The sequence below is a fragment of the Siniperca chuatsi genome, linkage group LG9 (genome assembly GCF_020085105.1).
Source record: "Siniperca chuatsi isolate FFG_IHB_CAS linkage group LG9, ASM2008510v1, whole genome shotgun sequence".
Taxonomy (NCBI): Eukaryota; Metazoa; Chordata; class Actinopteri; order Centrarchiformes; family Sinipercidae; genus Siniperca; species Siniperca chuatsi.
This window is the reverse complement of record NC_058050.1, coordinates 10,593,317-10,605,423: the sequence shown is the minus strand read 5'-3', so window position 1 is coordinate 10,605,423 and position 12,107 is coordinate 10,593,317. Positions and strand designations below refer to the sequence as shown.

General features: G+C 38.6%; 1 protein-coding gene across 1 annotated transcript; it reads left to right on the top strand.

Moving 5' to 3' along the window:
- Positions 1-6,926: 6,926 nt before the first annotated feature.
- Positions 6,927-11,313, top strand: trim35-28 (tripartite motif containing 35-28). Its single transcript, XM_044208800.1, has 6 exons — positions 6,927-7,599; positions 8,388-8,483; positions 8,623-8,853; positions 8,997-9,019; positions 9,303-9,421; positions 9,740-11,313. Exons 1-6 carry the CDS (start codon positions 7,174-7,176, stop codon positions 10,273-10,275), a joined length of 1,431 nt encoding a protein of 476 aa, XP_044064735.1. The 5' UTR covers positions 6,927-7,173; the 3' UTR covers positions 10,276-11,313.
- The last annotated feature ends 794 nt before the right edge of the window (positions 11,314-12,107 follow it).

The following is a 12,107-nucleotide window of genomic DNA, read 5'->3' as shown; positions in this document are numbered from 1 at the left end:
GTTTCCTTTGGTTTGGATGTTTCAGAATATCTTGGTGTTGAAAAGAAATACATCGTGCTGACTTTGTAGAATATGTTGTGTGCAAATATGTTGTGACAATATGGTAACTCTTTTGAGTGTAGCTGGCAACCTCCGGAGAGCATCTGCATTTATTTTGGTCATTGAACAAAAGTGTGCAGACAGTTTTACTTTCAGGTGTACAAGACCTTTGGACTATTTTCAGATCACCTTTGTTTTTCAGAAATGCTATTCAACTTCCTTTATGAACCACATCTGAGACCAGCTATCATCATGTCATTTGAACAGATTTTTTGCATGGATGATCTCTCCGTTTTGGTTTCAATTTCTGGAATGTGTAGTTTAAGTCATTGATTCATGTGTGTGCTCGCACTATGGTGACATGATTAGATGAGATAACTTTATTAACCCCCTGATTTGTCGTTGATGCACAATGACAATAGCAAAAGAGACACAAGGTCACAGCAGACAACTGAAACTGCCACTACAGTTGTAACACTAACACAGAAACTAACACATTTTTCAAAGAGGACATTAGTGAAGCTTAAAAGCCTGCTTAGGCACTAAATTAAAAGTAAATGCAATTACAAATGAACAATTAATAAATAAAAGGACAATCATAAGTTATGCACCTAAAAACAAGACCAATAAAATAGGGAATACACATGAAACTAAACCTAAAAAAACATTAGAATTTATAGCAAGAAACCACTATGCCAGTGTGTTTGTATTCTGCATTTTACAACTGCATGCAAACAGCAGTGAGATGAGTATCCATATACTGTGGTCATGCTGTTCACCTTTATTATCTTACATACCAATTGACAAGTTTGTTCTTGTGGTATTAGTACAGAGATGTATTAGATTACTGACACACAAACACAGCAGCAACTTACACCTGTGATGTGAAGTTGTTATTAGACTATACTGTTTAATCAGAATGAATAAAAAATAATAATGAAAATAATGAATGAACCTCTTCCTACTGGTTAGTTAGCTCTTTGGTTTTATATTAAAGGTTCCCTGTGGAGTTTATTAGACCTCAAGGATACATACAATGCGTTTTGGCAGTTAACATTGAATGTAGAAATAACTCCACCTTAGCAGTTATCACTGAATGTAAAAATAACTCCACCGCATGCCTTTAATAGCCTTATCAAAACCCCTGATCAGCTTATCAGTGTAAAATCTCTACATACATCATTTCAACTAACCATTTCATAGATGCAGTTATCTTCTTCAAAACCACAAGATTTTTAATCACACCTTATTTATTTCTCGGTATTGTGCATATACACATCCGCATGCAAACATGACACCTGTGATAGCATGGGGTTTTCAATGTCTGTTTCCCCTAGCCCATCTCCAGTACAAAAGGTTCATGGCGTGTTCCTGTTTTTTTCACACCTTTTTTTTCCTTTTCTGTTGTGCGCCGTTTATGCAATTCTTGCGGTGAGAGATGCTGATAAAAGTGCATGCATCTGGCCATGAAAGTCAAATCAGTGACTTCACAACAGCAGAAAAACTCTGCTGGAAACTAATTGAATTGTGATTTACACTAATCATGTTACATATAATGGAAACAGCATGCACACTTGACATTTTACTGTATTACTGAGCTGTGAAATGCAGTGTGTTGGACTTGCAGTGTTAAAACATAACTCCTTTTCATATGTTTGGAGAGGGATGATTTATTATTATAACGCAGACTAGCAGGTAGAGCTGGTGCAGATCAATAATTTATTAACAAAAAAGGCTTACACTGAATTGGCAGGCAAAAGCAACTCTCGGCAGGTAAGCTGTCCAAAACAAAAAAACAAGTTCAATGGTGAGCAGGCAAAATCCAAAATTCACAGACAGGCAAGGTACAAAGGAAACAAAGAATCCAGAACTCACAGGTACAAGAAACCAGGGTACTTGACAGAAATACAACAACAAAGTGATAACTGAACAAAGGACTGACGCAGACTTAAATACACTTAGGTGAGGGAGACAACAAGACACGTGAAAATAATCAAAGCAGTCATAGACCATAGCAAAACTGACAAACACGTGTTCATTTTAATATCCACAAATATTGAATCAAATTGGTTGAATACCAAACTGCAGAGGCATGCACAGCAGATGTGTATGGCTGCTTTTTTTCTTGAAAACTAAACGAAACCCACGTCATAGGCCTTTCTTGCCCCCAACTAACTGTTAAACAGGAAAAGGGTTTCTACCTTATTCATCACCATCTGTTCAAGCGTCTGTGCATGTCACTGACCAACATTTGTCCCCCACAGTATGCTTACAACTCTGCACCACATTTTTTCACAAATCATTTTTTTAAACATACCCAATTCTGTCTATAAAAGATTTCTAGTTAAGAATGTGAATAAAGTAAGATCAAGTAAAAGCATGCATGTTTTTCACGTTAGGTTGCGAGTGTGCCCCTAAATTTAGGTTCTGTTTTAAAGAACACCACCATGGAAACATGAGGAACTGAAAGAAAAACTATTTTCACGTGCTAGTTTTGATTCCTATAATCCTGCAGGTTGGAGGAAACTCAAGAATGCTTCTTTTAACTTTTTTGTTTTGGTTAATGCTAATTTTGATAAGACCACTTTGTTTTTGTGTTGCATCAGGCTCATATCAAAGAGTAAGGTTGCTTTTTTGTTTAAATGTGTCATGTTGTTTGGAAGTTGGCCTTGACAGTGACCTGATGCACTGTTCTCTGTGTAAGTGATGTGGAGTCAGGGAGTTGGCCTTGACACACACAATTGTCTTATGTACTGTCCCACATGTTTCTTGCTCTGACTTTTTATATACTGTAATCTTGTCTCCCTCACTAGCCTTTTGGATGCTTCCTCCAATACAAAGGTTGCAGACATTTGAGAGTGGACAAGATGGAGGAGTTTATGTGTCAAGAATTGGTAGGAGGTATACTTTATTGTGGTATTTAACATGCATTTCAACCTTCTGGTTGCAAAGGGACTAGTATGGGACAGGTTTTAGCAGTATCTATGTGTCTACCATTGTTCTCTAGTTCCAGGGTTCATGACAGAACAATAAACTTCCAATACATACAATAAACTTGTTTTTAGTTGCAACTCATGTGTGATCTGCCCTTCTTTGTCCAGCCTTGAACTGGGTTGTGACAGTTACCTGTAATTTTATATTGCAATACTGATAATCAGGATATAGTAAATTTTTTGAAAAGTCAATTCAATGATTTGCAACATTGCCCAGAAGAGACATTAAAGGGATAGCTGCCTCGGGTATGAACTGTTTTTTAGTTTATATCGTCTCACGGCCTACATTGTCATATCACTCAATCCTACATTTTACAGTAAATACATTTCTTCAGTTTAGCTGCATCATCAGTGTCACTTTGTTTTTTGTGAACACCCACATTACTGTAAGATCACTAAACATACCCTGCTGTAAATCTCCAAAAGAAGGCAAAACTCCCACAAAAACAGATGATTTGTGCAACAGAACCCACAGCATGCTTATGGATTTCCTGTGTGACATTTGCTGCGGTGACTGTCAACAACTGTAAACCATATTTTCACCCTTCATATTTCAGCATCATAGCATGCATAGTTTATCTAAAATAGTGCTGAAAAACAAAAATACTGATGGATTTTTACACGACAAAAGATGTATTTTGTGCTGACAGGAATAAACATAACATTTATTAAAAAGTGTCACTGTAGGGTGAATTAAGGGTGATTGGGACAGTTTTTTGAATTTCTGCCTTGTGTAAGCCTTCTTGCCATAAATTTAAATAAATATTAATTTTTAAAAATTAGCCCAACACATACAGGTGCATCTCAAAAAATTTGAATATCGTGGAAAAGTTAATTGGTTTCCATAATTTAATTTAAAAAGTGGAACTTTCATATATTCTAGATTCATTGCACATAGTGAAATATTTCAAGACATTTTGTTTTAATCTTGATGATTACAGCTTACATCTTATGGAAATCAAAAATCCACTATCCCAAAATATTAGAATAAAGAATTTATAATATAGAAATGTCAGCCTTCTGAAAAGTATGTTAATTTATGCACTCAATGCTTGGTCGGGGCTCCTTTTGCACAAATTACTGTATTAATGTGGCGTGGCATTGAGGCAATCAGCCTGTGGCACTGCTGAGGTGTTATTTAAGCCCAAGTTGCATTGATAGTGGCCTTAAGCTTGTCTTTATTGTTGGGTCTGGTGTCTTTTATTTTCCTCTTGACAATACCTGGCCAATCAAGCACACTAATACTATGGTCAGCAATCCAGTTACTAGTAGTTTTGGCACTGTGGAGAGGTGCCAAGTCCTGCTGGAAAAGGAAATCAGCATCTCTATAAAGCTTGTCATCAAATGGAAGCATGAAGTGCTCTACAATCTCCTGGCAGCCCGCTGCGTTGACTCGACAGATGAAATGGCATCCCAAATCATCACTGACTGTGGAAACATCACACTGGACTTCAAGCAACTTGGATTCTGCGCCTCTCCACTCTTCCTCCAGACTCTGGCACCTTGATTTCCAAATTAAATGCAAAATTTACTTTCATCTGAAAAGAGGACTTCAGACCACTGAGCAGCAGTCTAGTTCTTTTTCTTCTTAGCCCAGGTAAGACGCTTCTGACATTGTCTCTGGTTCAGGAGTGGCTTGACACTAGGAATGCAACACTTGTAGCCCATTTCCTGGACACGTCTGTGCGTGGTGGCTCTTGATGCACTGACTCCAGCCTCAGTCCACTCCTTGTGAAGCTCCCCCAAGTTCTTGAATCAGCTTTGCTTGACAATCCTCTTAAGGCTGCAGTCATCCCTGTTGCTTGTGCATCTTTTCCTACCACAATTCCTCCCTTTCAGCAATGAACTTCTGTTGCTTACCCTCCTTGTGGAGGGTGTCAATGAGTGTCTTCTGGACAACTGTCAAGTCAGCAGTCTCCCCATGATTGTGGTTGTGTGTACTGAACCAGACTGACAGATTAAAGGCTCAGGAAACCTTTGCAGGTGTTTTGAGTTAATTAGCTGATTAGAGCTCTTCTTAGGTCGACATTTCTCTATTATAAATTCTTTAATCTAATATTTTGAGGTACTGGGTTTTTGATTTCCATGAGCTGAAAGCTGTAATGATCAATATTCAAACAAAAAACTTCTTGAAATATTTACTTTATGTGTAATGAATCTAGAATATATGAAAGTTCCACATTTTGAATGAAATTACTGAAACTAATGATCTATTCCACGATATTCTAATTTTTGAGATGCACCTGTACATTACATTTCTGTAATACTGAATATGTTACCTATCCATTTGAGTAGGAAAGAAGGTTGTATAATTTTCCACAGAGGCATGGCATACCCCTTTGTGTAAACTGACCCAAAACCTTTTTTTTTTGGTAACATTTGGGTGATTGGGAGAGGAGATTGATTGTATGACCTTATGATGAAAACTAGCTAAAGCTTATGTCATTTACCTGACCTCATACATTACTCAACTACTTGTTTAATGCTTGCCCAGCGCATCCACGTGATGTCACACCAATAAGGGCATGCAATTTTGATTTCGTGGTTTCACAGCTAGTTTTTATTTTCGCACGTCAGGTGAGAAAATAAACCCTGTATAGTTACACTGTACCATAAAAGGTGTCTGTAGATCGGGAGAGGGGCAGAGCAGTCTATTATGTATAACACTAAAACCGATGTCATGCCTTACTGTTGCTGCTTAAATGTGATAAATGAGCTGTTTTTGAAAACACCTGCTGGAAATTCATCACTAATACATAAATTCATAAAACACATGGAAAATGAGGGTGAGGAAGAGAGGTCTGTTGGTGTCACATAATGGCACTGTGGCTCCATCTGTTGGATATACTTGCATCATGAACTCCCAGAATGCTCTTTTGAATAAAGGGCCAATGTATGATACTTAATCAGAGGTAAGTGATTGGGAATTTTTCTTTTTAAAAAAGGATATACAGCAACAAACACTGACATTTCAGTTTTTGTGTGCCAAATAATGCATGAAGGTTAAACAAGTCGTCATGTGCAAGTAGGTTTGGCTTGCAGCACAAAGTCTGTACAGTGGACACTGCGATACATAATATCTCAACTCTAAACAGCCACAGCAAACAGGAGTAAGACACTGATAACAGAAAGTTTTTGATCCTTCACTTGCAAGTACAAACATCAAGAAAAAAATCTAAAAAGTGCTTAAAAAATAGAAAACTAAGGAATTCCATCACAAATGAAGAAATGCTAATAAAAATAGTTAACACAAGTCAACCTAACCTAGTGAATCTTCAAGAATCCCCCTTAGAGAGTCCACTTGGTGCCCTCATTCTCTCTGCTCTGCTGAGAGAGGAAGACAGAGAGTTGTCTTAACTCACTCATGATACAGCATGATGATGCAGCAACTGTTGAGTTATCTGAGACCAGCAGGAATACTAGTTGGCACGGCCTATCCCGTCCAGACACAAAATGAGCTGTTCAGGGTCATGTTTATTTGCTGTTTCTACTACAGCTGAATGATGTGTTGTTTCTCCAGGACCAGAGTATACAAAGTGACAAAACATCAGACACAACATTTTTTTTTTTAAATCTACGTGAAACATAAAATAAATATACATGTATACAAATACGTGTATGGCTTCATCAAAAATGTATGTGCCATGGTGTGTTTGTGTGTTGTCACGGTATGTGGGAAATTGGATAATGTTGATGTTGAGGAGAGTAAAAGTGTGTAATTCCCATAACCAAGCACCTGTCTCGGCCTTTATGTCTGTATATATGTCATTATAACAGTGTTTCCGTCTCTCTGCCAGGTGTGCAGACAGGTGCAGCTGTGCACAACAAGAACTGGGCATGAAAATTTCTTTTACAACCTCCAGATCCACTAGAGGGTAGTCTTGTATAAAACCTGATCAGTTTTGTTGCCTGTGACACACGGAAAAGGAGTTTGTGGCACAGTAATGTGAAGCGCGCTGTGATCGTACAGTTTGTGTTTTCTGCTCACTAAGCCTGTCCTGGCCGATATTATTTTTACATTTTTTTGTAAGGGTAAGCAAACTGGTGAAGCCTTGACGTATCACACAGATCCAAGTGGGTGCGTATCCGTCAGTTTGGGGTTTTGTCAATAACGGAAGTACGGAAGAGGGCCCGTGAAGCCATGTCTGACAGTATGGATGAAGACATGTCGGAAGAGCCTTTACATCTCCAGCAGGACCTGACCTGCCCCGTGTGTCAGGCCATCTTCCAGGACCCCGTGCTGCTGCCTTGTACTCACAGCTTCTGTCGGGAGTGTCTGCAGAGAAGTTTGCAGGTCAACAGGAAGTGTCCCTTGTGCAGGGAGGTGTTCGAGGAAGGGAAGGACATCGCCAACCGCGCGCTCAGCAGCGCCTGTGAGACCTTCCTCAGACAGGCCAACTACCGGCGGCCGAACCAGAAACGTGCCAGTGAGGACACCTGTAACCTGCACCTGAAGCCGCTGGAGCTCTACTGTGAGAAGGATGAGGAGCCTGTGTGTGTGGACTGTGTCAGTCTACACAGCACACACAGGCTGTGGTCACTGAAAGACGGTGCACCAATGTGTAAGGTAAAGTGCTCTGACCAGATATCAACTGGGTGTTGCGTCAAATATTTATTTCCTGAAGAACAAACTATTTTCTTTTATGGCATTTGGCCTCAGTTTTACACCAGGAAAGAAAAGAACAGCTTCGTTTCACCTTTGTGAACCAGTGAGGCTACAAAGTAGAAATGACTACAGGTCCACGTTTTCCCCATAAAGTTATACTAGAAAGTGAAATACTAAATGTTAAAATGGTTGGCAGATTCAATGCTGTGGTGCATCCAACATATATTTTCCTCCAGATTTGAATTATATGAGATATCCCTCAATCCCTTCCACCTCTCCACTTGCCTAACATGAAAGCTCTACTTAATCCTCTCTCTAAAATTCACTAAATTACACCCCCTACTACCAATTCTAATACTGCTATTCAAATTCTCCGTGTCAAGCTCACTTTCACAATTCATAATAACTTCTGTGAACGCCAAAAGCCTTGTCCTACACAATATATTCCTGATTTGCTGTGCGTTGCCTCACCTCTGGTTTCTCCTTAGGCCCTTCTCTCTGCTTTTGTTTTCTTAATTTCTCAGTAATAAACACAATCTAAATCCATACTTTCTGGTAACTTCTGGTAACACTTTGCCCCCACCACAATAATTTGACAACAAAATACAACGTGGATACTCTGTTGTATCCCCAGTGTGGATACTTGTTTAGGGAATACAGATTTTGGCACACCACTCACTAGCCTAAAACATCTTTTGATGGCACTGTTTGCTTTCGGTTATCTCATGTTATGTTTTTTCACTCTGCAGAAGGAGCTGGGGTTCAAAGTCCAGATTTTTGAAAAGAAAGTGGAGTCCCACAAGAAAATGACACACAAACTCAGCAACGCGGTGGAATACATCAAGGTAAAGTACTGTCACATCTCACGGTGTTCATTGAGCAACAGGACCTTCTATACAGTGCAAAAAGTCAGTACAAATACCGATTTTTATTTCGTACATATATATAACTTATATGTAAACTCTCATCCCTTGTTTAACGCAGTATCAAGCTGGGCAGGCAGAGAATCAGATCAAGCTGGAGTTTGAGAGGCTCCGCAAGGCGCTTGTCACTGAAGAAGCTCTGCGTCTCAAAGCCCTGGCTACTGAGGAGGATCAGAAGATTGCTTCCATACAGGAGCTGATTGCCAACACAAACAAGGACATTGACGATCTGAAAGAGCTCATTGAGACTCTGAAGAAAGAGATGGGCAATGAGGATCTACCCCTCCTGCGTGTAAGAGAAGGCAGCTGGTCCCCACAGTTATAAAAGACTTATAAGACTGTACCTTGTTTTGTCTCTGATGTTTAAGCGTTTTCAAGACTTTCAAGAAAATATTGCATTAAACTAATCTCAGTTAATCTCTTTTTATGTTTTAGAATTTCCAGAATTTAAAAAGAAAGTAAGTAACTACAGTACTCACTGTAGCAATCACACATATTGTGTGCTATACATTTTCTAATTCTATAAGTGTAAATATCCACTGCAAAGTAGACTGGGACATTTTACCATATATTTACCATATATTATCATGATTGTTGGATATTTCAAATATATTATTGCACAGCATAGTTACACATTTTTGTCATTCAACTCTGAAGAGCTGCTTTATCCAGGTTTCTGCTGTATTTTGTTGATTTACAAATGTCTCTCACTAACTTCACATATTGCTGTCTTTGCTCTAGAGCCCAGTGGACTCGCGAAGACCCTCGCCTGCCTGATGGCTCTCTTTTGAATATGGGCAAGCATGTTGGTGATTTGAGCTTCAACATCTGGAAGAACATGCAGGCTCATGTCAAATATAGTGAGTAAATTACAGATTTGGGAACGGCCTATGGTGGACTGGGAGTCTATACCGGTGTTGGACCAATTTGTGTTCGTTTGTTTAATATGTTTAATATTGATTGGATCAAAAAGTATTTCTGATGAGCTCGCTGGTGTTCATTAAAATTGTATTGGTGTACTTGAAACATTGGTCTGGGGGAACACTGACTTAAATATAGGCACAAAATACCTGCATTCTTCCGTCTATAAATATTGTATGTGACTTAACATTCTTTGTCAGTATATTCAACAAATGTTAGCGATCTAACAGTTGCGACTTGTCTCTTCCTGTATGCAGATCCTGTGGTGTTGAACCCGAACACAGCTTCTCCATGGCTGTCCTTGAATGCTGATCTGACCAGTGTGAAGGAAAGCTCAGAGCGGCTGACTGCCCCTGACAACCCGGAGCGCTTTGATCCCTGCGTCTTTGTCCTGGGTGTTGAAGGTTACACTTCTGGAAAACACAGATGGGATGTCATTGTTGGTGACAACCCCAAGTGGATTGTGGGAGTGTGCAAAGAGTCAGTGGCCCGTAAAAAGAAGTTCACGGTCTCTACGAACCGTGGTGTGTGGTCCATAGGACTGAGCAAAGGGGTGTACACCGCCTTAACACCTGAGCGTACAGAGCTGCAGGTGCAGCAGCGTCCCGAAAGGATCCGCATCAAGCTAAATATAGATAAGGGAGAGGTGTCATTTTGGGATGGGGGAACAGCAAAGCACCTGGTCACTTTAACACACAAGTTTGATGAGAAGATGTTTCCTATTTTTGGCCCTGGGCTCCATAGTAATCCAATGATTCTGGCTCCAGGAAAAATGGCTGTACACACCTCATGATGGGCCAGTATACTGCAGAGGGATGGTTGTTGACCTAAAGCTGTAGGACTGAAAATAAGAATAATCATCTTTTTAAAATAAAAAACTTTTTAAAAGCAAGATAAACTGAACAACACTTTTCCAGTCAAACAAGGATGAATTAAAAATTTACGTAGAACATCAAATGAAAGATTAAAATCTAACAATGAGAAGAGATGAAACATAATTATAAAATTGGGGAAGACGATCAGAATATAGATAAACATGTTAAATGGGTCATAAACTATACTTAAATGGGATTACTAAAAGAATATAAAGACAGTACCAAGGCTAGGATAGGTGTTGTGTGCTCTCTGAGTTTATTGAAAGCCTTGCAGCTGCATGATGTGTAAGTTAGAGCTGAGAAATGGCCTTCTGAATACTGACAGCGTACAGGGAATTGCAAAAACTGAGATGTGACTGACTTTCTCAGGGTCAGCAGATGATAATGAAGATGAAATATTTTAGATGTGTCTTAGCTGGAGGACACTGGATTGACCAGTCTTTTGGCACTTCACTATGGAGAAACAGCCCAGAATAAAAAATGACACTTAAAAACTGGCAGCATGGCTGATGCTGGTGACCAGTACTGATCAAGTTCATCTTTAACTGCTTGCTTCACTAGCTTTTGGTGCTACTATGGTAGTAATTTGTAATCTTTGGATACATATGGAGTTATTTTAATTCTATCAGGAATCAAAAGAATGGACTGCCTTTAGCTTGGGAACTGTGCTTTGATTAATTAAGTAATTACTACTTTTATATGATTTTTATTTTTTATTCTGCTCAAATATCTGTTCACTGAATCTCTGTAGGTTTGTTGGTTTTGGGATAATAATATTAGGTTGTTGTTCATCACTCACTACGCAAAGTGTGGCCCAGAAGCAGTCATGTTCAGCAGGACACAGCTTACTTTAAAGTAGGATATACTACTATTACTGCTCTGAATCTGTATATGCAGAAATAGGAATATGCTGTCTCCATATTAACACTTGCTCAATAAAATACGTTAAAATCAAATTTGTTTTGTGTCATTAATTAGAACCACATAAAACTATTCATAGCTAATTACAATTAAAGGAAAGGCAGCACTTGTGGCACATATGTGATTACATATTACATGGGAATTATATTTAATTGGGGAAAACATGCCTTGACTGATGAATAGGTTGCATGAAGGTAATTGCTGTAACAAACTATGTAAAAGTTACTAAAAGTATTTTGAGTGAATGTTACTTTGATTTATTTTGAACATGTATCCAAATTGTAATTCTCAGAATCAGCTATAGTGGCTAAGTATGTGTCCAAATACAAGGAATTTGATTCTGGTTCTTTGTTGCTCTCAATGTTCGTACAGTTTCAAGAACAATTTACAGGAAGATAGAAATAGACACACAGCTAAAAACAAGGGCAACAAATCTGAACAAGATAACAGAACTATTATGTACATACAAGTAGGTGAAAAAATTGCTGTAGCAACAATGACCAACAACATATGATGTCTATTTACAAGTTAGGTATTTCTGTAAACTATAAACAATACAAATAGTGCAAAAAAGAGAGTATTGAATGGATAGACATGAAGTGGATGGTTATGTAGGCTACAGTATGTATACATGTCTATACCTAGTATATACAGCATGCAGGATTTATATTTAATGGTGATGGATGATATGTAGGCTATGTTAAAGCACAGTCTATATTTTAAACTGTAGATAAGTCGATTTTTAGTGTTACAGGGTTATTGATACTATATGACTGATTTATTCTTAACCTTTTGCATTAATTGGTAATACATTATTGTCTCTGTGTGG